The 14,566-nt window shown below is 41.1% G+C and overlaps 1 protein-coding gene across 1 annotated transcript in view; it reads left to right on the top strand.

Annotated features, from left to right (window-relative positions):
- LOC115112234 (uncharacterized) overlaps positions 1–14,566 on the top strand; it is a 31,865-nt gene that overhangs the window by 6,462 nt on the left and 10,837 nt on the right. The window contains exons 5-7 of the mRNA XM_029639156.2: positions 3,703–3,856; positions 12,770–14,290; positions 14,380–14,547. Coding sequence (XP_029495016.1) covers positions 3,703–3,722 — 20 coding nt within the window. The 3' untranslated portion in view covers positions 3,723–3,856; positions 12,770–14,290; positions 14,380–14,547. The remainder of the gene's footprint in view (positions 1–3,702; positions 3,857–12,769; positions 14,291–14,379; positions 14,548–14,566) is intronic.

Below are 14,566 nucleotides of genomic sequence, written 5' to 3'. Positions count from 1 at the left end.
GCTTTTCATACCACACCTACTCGCTCCCGCTGGCTTTCTGTCTAACTCCCACCCGCTCCCGCAAGAACTGGTCCCGAACCGCGGCCCCGCAATGTTATTTTAGGCGTATGTGATGCAGCTAGCTTGCTATTTTGTGCTCTATTGTCAATATCATAATGCCCAAAAATAACCTACGAAATAAGTAACATTTCCAGAGAGTCTCACATTCTCCATTATATTAGGCTATCTATATTACTGGGCTATATCAGCCAATAGGCTAGACTTAGTTTGAAGAGAGCAGAGTTGGAGAGAGAGCGGACACTTGCATTTTCTCTTGAGCTACGTTTAATAGCCTACCTTTTAGGAGCGGGGCGATTTTCAGACGGTGACAAAATAATATGGGTGATTCATATTTATTACTAGGCAGTGTAGTAAACTATAGCCTAATTATATTTATGAAGCTAATTTCCTTGGAAAGAGAACTGCCCCGTGCTTCTCCACCTATGCATAGGCTACAGCCTACTCTATTAAATTGAGACCAAAAGCGCACCTGATCTCACACTTGAAACTAGGAAAGGTATGGCTACTGAACTTGAAGCAGCAAGAATGATGACAGCTGACACTTGCTCTTTCTCTTGAGCTACGTTTTGCATATAGGATATAGCTATACCTTTTAGGAACAGTACGATTTGTAGGCAGATACAAATAAACGAGTAATCAATATTTATTGAAAAAGAAAAGGGCAGAATGCTCACCATGGTATTTGCCTTTTCCTTTTCAATGATGATCACATTTTTGGATTGCACGTCGACTCACTTTGGTTGAGCTCCCTCTTTATTTACAGACACATGTAGTAAACTACAGCCTAATCATATTTAAGTTCATTTCCTTGGAAAGATTTGGCCACAGGATGAAAAATGCCGGACCGTGACTCAATGATCTCTGTCGGGACATGCAGCCCTCCACCGCCAAGCACACAGCATGACTTCATGTCATGAACACTGTCTTTAACCACAATCCTTCACATTTCACTGAGCCATTAGTTCAACAGTAACTTGAGTATTTGCTGATTGCCATGAGTCTGTAAGACTGTCTTATTCCCATTTAGATCCAAACTGAACCTTTTGGCCAGTAAGGCCACAGTGTCTTTATGACTCAGACAAGCCTCTCAAACAATCACTCTACATAATGCCTGTGAAGAAAATGTGATCTGATGAAAATCTGATGTTAAATGTGTTTAGAAACCCACTGTGCCTCACACACACTCTCAACCTTGTCTGTATCTTAGTGGCTGAGAGAGAAAAGTGTTTTGGCGTTGTGACCCTTGGCACGCTGCCTCCCCCGCTCTCCTCCTCCTCCCCCCTGTCCATCTGGGCTGTGTGTGCTCCGGCCGCTCGATAGGCGGATCATTCCAGGTCGGGGCCCTCTTGTGAAATCAGATGTTTAACTGGCCAGGAGAAGAGAGATGGGAGCGTCTTAACCAACACCTTGCCAAAGGTCTCCTGTTCAGTCAGCCGTCCTGCCGCTTGGAGTGCGCCCGCCGCCTGCCAATAGGCATTAGGGAGGATTTAGTAATTAAGTGATAGGCTGAGGACTAAATTGGGTGTTTGTGGGCTGGCGAGCCACCCAGAGGTCCCCACAGCCATGCAGATAGGGGATTCTAATTGCCAGGGATATTGATCAGCCTGGCGAGGGGGGGATGCAAGGGATTCACAAGCCATCGATTTGCTGTTACTGCGGCCGCCTTGTCAATGGGAGAGGGAGGTGAGCACTGAGAAGGCTCCCCCCCCCACACACACACACACTCTCAAACACTCACTCCCTTCTGGAAGGGCTTTACCCCTCAACCCCCGCCCACCTCCTCTCTATATCTCTCGTTCTCTCTTTGTCTTAGACTGTCTAAAGGTGTTGCTTATCGGATGGGTATTGGCAGAGAGGAGGGGCAGCTCTTTGGTAGAACATGTCCCTAGGGAACGCCTTCTTCACACTGCTCTACATACAGTATAAGTTTCTCCTTCACACTCTGCTCTACGTACAGTATAAGTTTCTCCTTCACACTCTGCTCTACGTACAGTATAAGTTTCTCCTTCACACTCTGCTCTACGTACAGTATAAGTTTCTCCTTCACAGTCTGCTCTACGTACAGTATAAGTTTCTCCTTCACACTCTGCTCTACGTACAGTATAAGTTTATCCTTCTCGCACTGCTCTACGTACAGTATAAGTTTCTCCTTCACACTCTGCTCTACATACAGTATAAGTTTGTCCTTCACAGTCTGCTCTACGTACAGTATAAGTTTCTCCTTCACACTCTGCTCTACGTACAGTATAAGTTTCTCCTTCACACTTGCTCTCGCTCCTTCTCGCACTGCTCTACGTACAGTATAAGTTTGTCCTTCACAGTCTGCTCTACGTACAGTATAAGTTTCTCCTTCACACTCTGCTCTACGTACAGTATAAGTTTGTCCTTCACAGTCTGCTCTACGTACAGTATAAGTTTCTCCTTCTCGCACTGCTCTACGTACAGTATAAGTTTCTCCTTCACAGTCTGCTCTACGTACAGTATAAGTTTCTCCTTCACACTCTGCTCTACGTACAGTATAAGTTTGTCCTTCACAGTCTGCTCTACGTACAGTATAAGTTTCTCCTTCACACTCTGCTCTACGTACAGTATAAGTTTCTCCTTCTCGCACTGCTCTACGTACAGTATAAGTTTCTCCTTCACAGTCTGCTCTACGTACAGTATAAGTTTCTCCTTCACACTCTGCTCTACATACAGTATAAGTTTGTCCTTCACAGTCTGCTCTACGTACAGTATAAGTTTCTCCTTCACACTCTGCTCTACGTACAGTATAAGTTTCTCCTTCTCGCACTGCTCTACGTACAGTATAAGTTTCTCCTTCACAGTCTGCTCTATGTACAGTATAAGTTTCTCCTTCACAGTCTGCTCTACATACAGTATAAGTTTGTCCTTCACAGTCTGCTCTACGTACAGTATAAGTTTCTCCTTCACACTATGCTCTACATACAGTATAAGTTTCTCCTTCACAGTCTGCTCTACGTACAGTATAAGTTTCTCCTTCACACTCTGCTCTACGTACAGTATAAGTTGCTCCTTCACACTGCTCTACGTACAGTATAAGTTTCTCCTTCACACTTTGCTGGTGTGTCCCTTGTCCCCCTCCCTAACTCGGGGTATGTCCCTCCCTGGGCAGGCGAGGGCTTTGACGCTTTACTGTGGTCTGAGTTAATGTCTCAGGGAGAGAGGGCGCAAACTGGGATTTGATTAGCTGCTTCACCTGACGGTAAACAGGCCATGGCCACCCCTCACACACACAGCTCTGATCCCATCACTCACGCCCCAGCGCCCCATCAGCCCAACGCTCACCCCACTACACCATGCCACACCGCAAAGCACCGCACAGTCAGAATTAGTGCAACGGCCTCTCATTAAATGTTCAGGCTTGCCTGCTCAGATTAAATCTGGCAGACACAAACACACACGCATTACTCTCAAATGAGCACATTTTTCACATTACATCACAAGATAAATTAAATTCCCTTTGATTTTGAAAATGTAGACAAGAGTGAAAACAAAGTTTACAGCATGTGGGGGGTAGCGTTGGCAGAGAGAGGTATCAAACATGCCAGTTTGAAAGTAGTGGTCGTTTAAGACTGGGAGCCCCTGACTGATGGTGTGTCTGTGGCCGTGTGCATGCATCAGGACCCAGGTGGAGAGTCTGAAGAAGGATGCAGGGGAGAGCAGGCAGGCCCAGCTCAGTGCTCAGCAGGAGGCCAACACACACTAGCAGAGGGCTCAGCAGCTGGAGGCAGAGCTGACCAACACCAAGGACACACTCAGGACTCTACAGCAACAGGTAAGACCTAACATTAACACATACAGCAAACCAACCAACAAGTTCCCTGTCGGGGGTACACCCCCACCCAAAAACAGTCAATTTTTATTTTACAACGGGGCTATACATTTGGGTGAGGTTTTTTTCTCGCCAAAAATACAATTAAACCATCTAGGTGTTTAGCGAAATAACAACACAATGTCAAATACAGGTAGCCTAGTCAAATAATTAACATCCAATCACATTAACTGTTACTCTCTCGTGGGAATTCCACTAACGTATGTAGCCAAACGTAGCTGCTGCTCATGTTGGTCTCTGTACTGATGGAGCAAAAACCATGACAGGGAGACGTAGTGGAGTGGTAACGCACATGCAAGCAGTTTCTCCCGACACCACTTGGGTACACTGCAGCATCCACCGAGAGGCTCTTGCTGCCAAGGGAATGCCTGACAACTTGAAAGACGTTTTGGACACTACAGGGAAAATGGTTAACTTTATTAAAGCAAGGCCCCTGAACTCTCGTGTATTTTCTGCACTGTGCAATGATATGGGCAGCGACCATGTAACACTTTTACAACATACAGAAGTGCCCTGGTTATCAAAGGGCAAAGTATTGACAAGTTTTTTTGAACTGAGAGACAAGCTTAAAGTGTTCTTTATTGACCATCATTTTCACTTGTCTGACCACTTGCTTGATGACGAGTTTCTCACACGACTGACCTATCAGGGTGATGTTTTTTCTTGCCTGAATGATCTGAATCTAGGATTACAGGGACTCTCCGCAACTATCACATCATCCTCTGCTCATTTATCACTCCAGTGTTAATCTGCTAAATTGTCATTATTCGCTCCTATGGCCTATTTATTGCCTACCCCCTCATGCCTTTTGCAAACACTGTATATAGACTTTCTTTTTTCAACTGTGTCATTGACTTGTTTATTGTGTTATTGGCTTGTTTATTGTTTACTCCATGTGTAACTCTGTGTTGTTGTCTGTGTCACACTGCTTTGCTTTATCTTGGCCAGGTCGCAGTTGCAAATGAGAACTTGTTCTCAACTAGCTTACCTGGTTAAATAAAGGTGAAATAAAACATTTATTAAAAAACTATATTCAATGTGCGGGACAAAATTGAGGCTATGATTAAGAAGTTGGAGCTCTTCTCTGTCTGCATAACAAGGACAACACACAGGTCTTTCTATCATTGTATGAGTTTTTTTGTGTGGAAATGAACTCAAGCTTACGGACAATGTCAAATGTGATATAGCAAAGCACCTGAGTGAGTCGGGTGCGCAATTACGCAGGTACTTTCCCAAAACGGGTGACACAAACAACTGGATTCGTTATCCCTTCCATGCCCTGCCTCCAGTCCACTTAACGATATCTGAACAAGAGAGCCTCATCAAAATTACAACAAGCAGTTCTGTGAAGATTTTATTTAATCAGAAGCCACTGCCAAATTTCTGGATTGGGCTGCGCTTAGAGTATCCTGCCTTGGAAAATCGCACTGTTAAGACACTGATGCCCTTTGTAACCATGTGCCTATGTGAGAGTGGATTCTCAGCCTTCACTAGCATTAAAACTAAATACAGGCACAGACTGTGTGGGAAATTATTTAAGACTGAGACTCTCTCCAATACAACCCAACATTGCAGAGTTATGTGCATCCTTTCAAGCACACCCTTCTCATTAACCTGTTGTGAGTTATTCACAATTTTCGATGAACAAATAAGGTTTTATATGTAAGATGGTTAAATAAAGAGCTAAATTATTGATTGTTATTATATTATTATTTGTGCCCTGGTCCTATAAGAGCTCTTTGTCACTTCCCACAAGTCGGGTTGTGACAAACTCACACTCATTCTTATGTTTAATAAATATATTGTATAGTGTGCATGTGTGGCAGGCTTAAAATGATGGCAAAAAACAACATTTGAGAGTGGTGCTAAAGGGGGTACTCAGAAGGACGTTGAATGTTTGAAGGGGTACGGGACTATAAAAAGTTTGGGAACCACTGCACAAGAGGAACAGTCTTTTAACGCCACTTCGATACCAAATTGAATTAGTCGTATCAGGTTAGGAGACTGAGGTTAAGGTTAGGAAAATGCTCTCCTAACCTGCCACAGAAACCTGCGTGAAAAGAGGGTGTTGCATTACACTAGATCAATATATTGATTTGGGATAGCTAATGACCCAGTAGCCTTGCACTTGACTTTTCCTACTAGCAGTGACTTTGCTGATAACTTCTTTATTGAGAATTGTTTTGTTTTCCATTTTAATAATTTTATACAAATAATTTTTTATTAAAAAAATGTCCCCCCTTTTTCTCCCCAATTTTTATCTTGTCTCATCGCTGCAACTCCCCAACGGGCTCGGGAGGTGAAGGTCGAGTCATGCGTCTTCCGAAACATGACCCGCCAAACCGCGCTTCCTAACACCCGCCTGCTTAACCCGGAAGCTAGCTGCACCAATGTATCTGTAGAAACTTAGAGCTATTTATCACTTGTCAGACATGTCCAGATCAACTAGCCCATGCCAGTTAACATGTTTATTTTCTACTTGTCAGACATGTCCAGATCAACTAGCCAGTTAACATGTTTATTTTATACTTGTCAGACATGTCCAGATCAACTAGCCCATGCCAGTTAACATGTTTATTTTATACTTGTCAGACATGTCCAGATCAACTAGCCCATGCCAGTTAACATGTTTATTTTCTACTTGTCAGACATATTTTCTACTTGTCAGACATGTCCAGATCAACTAGCCAGTTAACATGTTTATTTTCTACTTGTCAGACATGTCCAGATCAACTAGTCAGTTAACATGTTTATTTTCTACTTGTCAGACATGTCCAGATCAACTAGTCAGTTAACATGTTTATTTTCTACTTGTCAGACATGTCCAGATCAACTAGTCAGTTAACATGTTTATTTTCTACTTGTCAGACATGTCCAGATCAACTAGCCCATGTCAGTTAACATGTTTATTTTCTACTTGTCAGACATGTCCAGATCAACTAGTCAGTTAACATGTTTATTTTCTACTTGTCAGACATGTCCAGATCAACTAGCCCATGTCAGTTAACATGTTTATTTTCTACTTGTCAGACATGTCCAGATCAACTAGCCCATGTCAGTTAACATGTTTATTTTCTACTTGTCAGACATGTCCAGATCAACTAGCCCATGTCAGTTAACATGTTTATTTTCTACTTGTCAGACATGTCCAGACATGTCCAGATCAACTAGTCAGTTAACATGTTTATTTTCTACTTGTCAGACATGTCCAGATCAACTAGCCCATGTCAGTTAACATGTTTATTTTCTACTTGTCAGACATGTCCAGATCAACTAGCCCATGTCAGTTAACATGTTTATTTTCTACTTGTCAGACATGTCCAGATCAACTAGCCCATGTCAGTTAACATGTTTATTTTCTACTTGTCAGACATGTCCAGATCAACTAGCCCATGTCAGTTAACATGTTTATTTTCTACTTGTCAGACATGTCCAGATCAACTAGCCCATGTCAGTTAACATGTTTATTTTCTACTTGTCAGACATGTCCAGATCAACTAGCCCATGTCAGTTAACATGTTTATTTTCTACTTGTCAGACATGTCCAGATCAACTAGTCAGTTAACATGTTTATTTTCTACTTGTCAGACATGTCCAGATCAACTAGTCAGTTAACATGTTTATTTTCTACTTGTCAGACATGTCCAGATCAACTAGTCAGTTAACATGTTTATTTTCTACTTGTCAGACATGTCCAGATCAACTAGTCAGTTAACATGTTTATTTTCTACTTGTCAGACATGTCCAGATCAACTAGCCAGTTAACATGTTTATTTTCTACTTGTCAGTTAACATGTTTATTTTCTTTTCTTGTCAGACATGTCCAGATCAACTAGTCAGTTAACATGTTTATTTTCTACTTGTCAGACATGTCCAGATCAACTAGTCAGTTAACATGTTTATTTTCTACTTGTCAGACATGTCCAGATCAATAGTCAGTTAACATGTTTATTTTCTACTTGTCAGACATGTCCAGATCAACTAGTCAGTTAACATGTTTATTTTCTACTTGTCAGACATGTCCAGATCAACTAGTCAGTTAACATGTTTATTTTCTACTTGTCAGACATGTCCAGATCAACTAGTCAGTTAACATGTTTATTTTCTACTTGTCAGACATGTCCAGATCAACTAGTCAGTTAACATGTTTATTTTCTACTTGTCAGACATGTCCAGATCAACTAGTCAGTTAACATGTTTATTTTCTACTTGTCAGACATGTCCAGATCAACTAGCCCATGTCAGTTAACATGTTTATTTTCTACTTGTCAGACATGTCCAGATCAACTAGTCAGTTAACATGTTTATTTTCTACTTGTCAGACATGTCCAGATCAACTAGTCAGTTAACATGTTTATTTTCTACTTGTCAGACATGTCCAGATCAACTAGTCAGTTAACATGTTTATTTTCTACTTGTCAGACATGTCCAGATCAACTAGTCAGTTAACATGTTTATTTTCTACTTGTCAGACATGTCCAGATCAACTAGTCAGTTAACATGTTTATTTTCTACTTGTCAGACATGTCCAGATCAACTAGTCAGTTAACATGTTTATTTTCTACTTGTCAGACATGTCCAGATCAACTAGTCAGTTAACATGTTTATTTTCTACTTGTCAGACATGTCCAGATCAACTAGTCAGTTAACATGTTTATTTTCTACTTGTCAGACATGTCCAGATCAACTAGTCAGTTAACATGTTTATTTTCTACTTGTCAGACATGTCCAGATCAACTAGCCCATGTCAGTTAACATGTTTATTTTCTACTTGTCAGACATGTCCAGATCAACTAGCCCATGTCAGTTAACATGTTTATTTTCTACTTGTCAGACATGTCCAGATCAACTAGCCCATGTCAGTTAACATGTTTATTTTCTACTTGTCAGACATGTCCAGATCAACTAGTCAGTTAACATGTTTATTTTCTACTTGTCAGACATGTCCAGATCAACTAGTCAGTTAACATGTTTATTTTCTACTTGTCAGACATGTCCAGATCAACTAGTCAGTTAACATGTTTATTTTCTACTTGTCAGACATGTCCAGATCAACTAGTCAGTTAACATGTTTATTTTCTACTTGTCAGACATGTCCAGATCAACTAGCCCATGTCAGTTAACATGTTTATTTTCTACTTGTCAGACATGTCCAGATCAACTAGTCAGTTAACATGTTTATTTTCTACTTGTCAGACATGTCCAGATCAACTAGTCAGTTAACATGTTTATTTTCTACTTGTCAGACATGTCCAGATCAACTAGTCAGTTAACATGTTTATTTTCTACTTGTCAGACATGTCCAGATCAACTAGTCAGTTAACATGTTTATTTTCTACTTGTCAGACATGTCCAGATCAACTAGTCAGTTAACATGTTTATTTTCTACTTGTCAGACATGTCCAGATCAACTAGTCAGTTAACATGTTTATTTTCTACTTGTCAGACATGTCCAGATCAACTAGTCAGTTAACATGTTTATTTTCTACTTGTCAGACATGTCCAGATCAACTAGTCAGTTAACATGTTTATTTTCTACTTGTCAGACATGTCCAGATCAACTAGCCATGTCAGTTAACATGTTTATTTTCTACTTGTCAGACATGTCCAGATCAACTAGTCAGTTAACATGTTTATTTTCTACTTGTCAGACATGTCCAGATCAACTAGTCAGTTAACATGTTTATTTTCTACTTGTCAGACATGTCCAGATCAACTAGTCAGTTAACATGTTTATTTTCTACTTGTCAGACATGTCCAGATCAACTAGTCAGTTAACATGTTTATTTTCTACTTGTCAGACATGTCCAGATCAACTAGTCAGTTAACATGTTTATTTTCTACTTGTCAGACATGTCCAGATCAACTAGTCAGTTAACATGTTTATTTTCTACTTGTCAGACATGTCCAGATCAACTAGTCAGTTAACATGTTTATTTTCTACTTGTCAGACATGTCCAGATCAACTAGTCAGTTAACATGTTTATTTTCTACTTGTCAGACATGTCCAGATCAACTAGCCCATGTCCAGTTAACATGTTTATTTTCTACTTGTCAGACATGTCCAGATCAACTAGCCCATGTCAGTTAACATGTTTATTTTCTACTTGTCAGACATGTCCAGATCAACTAGTCAGTTAACATGTTTATTTTCTACTTGTCAGACATGTCCAGATCAACTAGTCAGTTAACATGTTTATTTTCTACTTGTCAGACATGTCCAGATCAACTAGTCAGTTAACATGTTTATTTTCTACTTGTCAGACATGTCCAGATCAACTAGTCAGTTAACATGTTTATTTTCTACTTGTCAGACATGTCCAGATCAACTAGCCCATGTCAGTTAACATGTTTATTTTCTACTTGTCAGACATGTCCAGATTTTCAACTAGCCCATGTCAGTTAACATGTTTATTTTCTACTTGTCAGACATGTCCAGATCAACTAGTCAGTTAACATGTTTATTTTCTACTTGTCAGACATGTCCAGATCAACTAGCCCATGTCAGTTAACATGTTTATTTTCTACTTGTCAGTTAACATGTTTATTTTCTACTTGTCAGACATGTCCAGATCAACTAGTCAGTTAACATGTTTATTTTCTACTTGTCAGACATGTCCAGATCAACTAGCCCATGTCAGTTAACATGTTTATTTTCTACTTGTCAGACATGTCCAGATCAACTAGCCCATGTCAGTTAACATGTTTATTTTCTACTTGTCAGACATGTCCAGATCAACTAGTCAGTTAACATGTTTATTTTCTACTTGTCAGACATGTCCAGATCAACTAGCCCATGCCAGTTAACATGTTTATTTTCTACTTGTCAGACATGTCCAGATCAACTAGCCCATGCCAGTTAACATGTTTATTTTCTACTTGTCAGACATGTCCAGATCAACTAGCCCATGCCAGTTAACATGTTTATTTTCTACTTGTCAGACATGTCCAGATCAACTAGCCCATGTCAGTTAACATGTTTATTTTCTACTTGTCAGACATGTCCAGATCAACTAGCCCATGCCAGTTAACATGTTTATTTTCTTAACTTGTCAGACATGTCCAGATCAACTAGCCCATGTCAGTTAACATGTTTATTTTCTACTTGTCAGACATGTCCAGATCAACTAGCCCATGTCAGTTAACATGTTTATTTTCTACTTGTCAGACATGTCCAGATCAACTAGCCCATGCCAGTTAACATGTTTATTTTCTACTTGTCAGACATGTCCAGATCAACTAGCCCATGCCAGTTAACATGTTTATTTTCTACTTGTCAGACATGTCCAGATCAACTAGCCCATGCCAGTTAACATGTTTATTTTCTACTTGTCAGACATGTCCAGATCAACTAGCCCATGCCAGTTAACATGTTTATTTTCTACTTGTCAGACATGTCCAGATCAACTAGCCCATGTCAGTTAACATGTTTATTTTCTACTTGTCAGACATGTCCAGATCAACTAGCCCATGTCAGTTAACATGTTTATTTTCTACTTGTCAGACATGTCCAGATCAACTAGCCCATGTCAGTTAACATGTTTATTTTCTACTTGTCAGACATGTCCAGATCAACTAGCCCATGTCAGTTAACATGTTTATTTTCTACTTGTCAGACATGTCCAGATCAACTAGTCAGTTAACATGTTTATTTTCTACTTGTCAGACATGTCCAGATCAACTAGCCCATGTCAGTTAACATGTTTATTTTCTACTTGTCAGACATGTCCAGATCAACTAGCCCATGTCAGTTAACATGTTAACATGTTTATTTTCTACTATTTTCTACTTGTCAGACATGTCCAGATCAACTAGCCCATGTCAGTTAACATGTTTATTTTCTACTTGTCAGACATGTCCAGATCAACTAGCCCATGCCAGTTAACATGTTTATTTTCTACTTGTCAGACATGTCCAGATCAACTAGCCAGTTAACATGTTTATTTTCTACTTGTCAGACATGTCCAGATCAACTAGTCAGTTAACATGTTTATTTTCTACTTGTCAGACATGTCCAGATCAACTAGCCAGTTAACATGTTTATTTTCTACTTGTCAGACATGTCCAGATCAACTAGTCAGTTAACATGTTTATTTTTTTATTTTTTTTGCCGATATGTATTGTTGTAATTCTTTTAATTTAAATTTTTTTTAGAATTGCAAGAAAATATGCTTTGAAAATGCAAAATTTACACCCCATTACGTAATGTGTAGAATTGAATGAAATAAGCTTTGTCACACCCTGATCTGTCCTCGTTATTGTCTCCACCCCCTCCAGATGTCGCTTGTTTTCCCCAGTGTATTTATCCCTGTGTTTCCTGTCTCTCTGGGCCAGTGTATTTATCCCTGTATTTCTTGTCTCTCTGTGCCAGTTTGTCTTGTATGTCCAAGCCTACCAGCGGTTTTCCCAGTTTCCTGCTTGGCCTTTTCACCTTTTGCTAGTCCTCCCGGCCCTGACCTCGAGCTTGCCTGCCCTTCGGAACATCCTGAACACTGAACTGGTTTTGCCTCTCCACGACCATTCTCTTGCCTAAACCCTTTGGATTTATTAAACATCTTAAACTCCAACCATCTGCCTCCTGTTTCTGCATCTGGGTCTCGCCTTTACACCTGCAAAGTTCTCTCCACCAACAAGAGGGGTGTGAATCGTTTGTCATGAACAGTGCTTGTGCCCATAGAAATAGACGTTGCGCAGGTGGGGAGCAGGATGTTCCCCAATGCTGGAAGGGGGCCCCCCGAGTGAAAACGTTTGGGAACCCCTGTGCTAAATGACTAAAATGTAAATGTAGCCTAACCTCAGAATATTGCCTGTAAACGTGTGGTCGGTTGGTTGACTGTGGTTGTCTCTGTGTTCCAGCTGCAGGAGCAGGCTGATGCCAGCCAGGCATTGCGGGCAGAGCTATCCCAGGAGCAGGCCAGGCAGCAGTAGCTGCAGGAGAGGAACCAGGGGGCCAGGGAGAGAGAGGGTCGACTGGAGTCAGAGAGAAACCAGCTCAGAACCAGCATGGAAGCAGCTCACAGCCTCAAACACTATAATTAATCAATAAGGCACCTCGGGGGTTTGTGGAATATGGCCAATATACCATGGCTAAGGGCTGTTCTTATGCACGTCGCAACGCAGAATGCCTGGATACAGCCCTTAGCCGTGGTATATTAGCCATAAACCACAAACCCCAGAGGTGCCTCATTGCTATTATAAACTGGTTACCAATGTAATTAAATGTTTTGCTATACCCATGGTATACGGTCTGATATACCACTGCTGTCAGACAATCTCCATTCAGGCTTGAACCAACCAGTTTATAATGTATATAAAACTAGCACTCAACTAGACATGTGCAGTCAACAACTCGGCACTCAACCAGGTGCTTTCACACGCATACTAATGTATCCAAAAGCTAGCGCTCAACTACAAATATGCGGTCAATAAATTCACACATATTGTAAATGCATGTCACACTCACACAACCAACAAATGTTAATTATACTGTAGTGTTTGTCTGATTTATGACTAAAGGCAATATTCCAACACAAATAATTTAGTGTCAGTGAACGTCATAAATTTAACCTGTGCTTGCTGACAGTTAAAAGTTTCAAGAGGCATTTTTTGGCTTTACATGTTGTTTTTCCATTCATCAGGAGTGCGTCTTCTCCTCACATAGTGTCTGACTGAAGCCTGGCTACACTCATCTACAAACCACTCAGATTCCCCCTCCAGCCATGCTCGCAAATTGAATTAGTTTCCGTCTCTGAATTTGTGTTTCAAAAATAGTAATTATTTTTTAACCCCAAAGGAAGCAAGAGAAACGAGTCAGATCTGCACACGTCAAGAATTTTGTGAAATAATAGTTTTCCACCAGCCAAAGGGATACAAGCCTGAAGTGCGGCAATTTGCCAACTGTTCAGCTGCTAGGAAATTAAATTGAAGCACATAATTCATATCTTTAGAAAGTTAAATCAATCTGATCAAAAAGTTTCCCACTCAATTACGGCCTGAAATTAATCTCCTTAATCCCAATTTTAAATCTGTCATGCATATAAGTGCAGATCTCTCATCTATCTGCCCATCCATGTGACTTAATCCTGGAACAGAGAGCTAAAATGGCGCTGCGATTGTCAGATTTAGTCCCATCTATCTTTGAGCCTGAGATACACACAGTGACACACACACCTGATGGGAGCTCTGATAGGGGTGTGTCTGCTGTCTGTCCTACAGCTGAGGGAGCGGGAGAGGACTGTGGGGTGCCTGCAGGAGCGTGTGGTAGAGCTGCAGAGCACCACCCAGAGGCTGCAGGAGGAACAGACAGCCTGCCAGGCTCAGCTGCAGCAGTGAAGGAGGGAGCTGGAGAGCAGGGAGGGCCAGAGACACAGCCAAGAGGTCAGAGGTCACAATCACATACTGTCCATATTTTGAGTGTATTTTGTGTGTAGTTTGGGGCCCATGTTCCATGTGTGTGTTCTCTCCAGATGAGCGTCTTTCAGGAGACAGTGTGCAGGCTGAGGGAGTGTGTAGAGGAGGCCCAGGCCAGCAGCAGGCAGGGGACCAGGGACACAGCAGCAGCACAACACAGCCTCAGAGAGCTGAGACTGGAGCTGGCCTCCACCCAGGCTTCCCATAGAGAGAGCATGGAGCCGGTACGTGCCCTGCTTACAC

Source organism: Oncorhynchus nerka, linkage group LG27 (assembly GCF_034236695.1).
Source record: "Oncorhynchus nerka isolate Pitt River linkage group LG27, Oner_Uvic_2.0, whole genome shotgun sequence".
Classification (NCBI taxonomy): Eukaryota; Metazoa; Chordata; class Actinopteri; order Salmoniformes; family Salmonidae; genus Oncorhynchus; species Oncorhynchus nerka.
The sequence above is the reverse complement of the archived record's forward strand: the minus strand, read 5'-3'. Positions and strand labels throughout refer to the sequence as shown.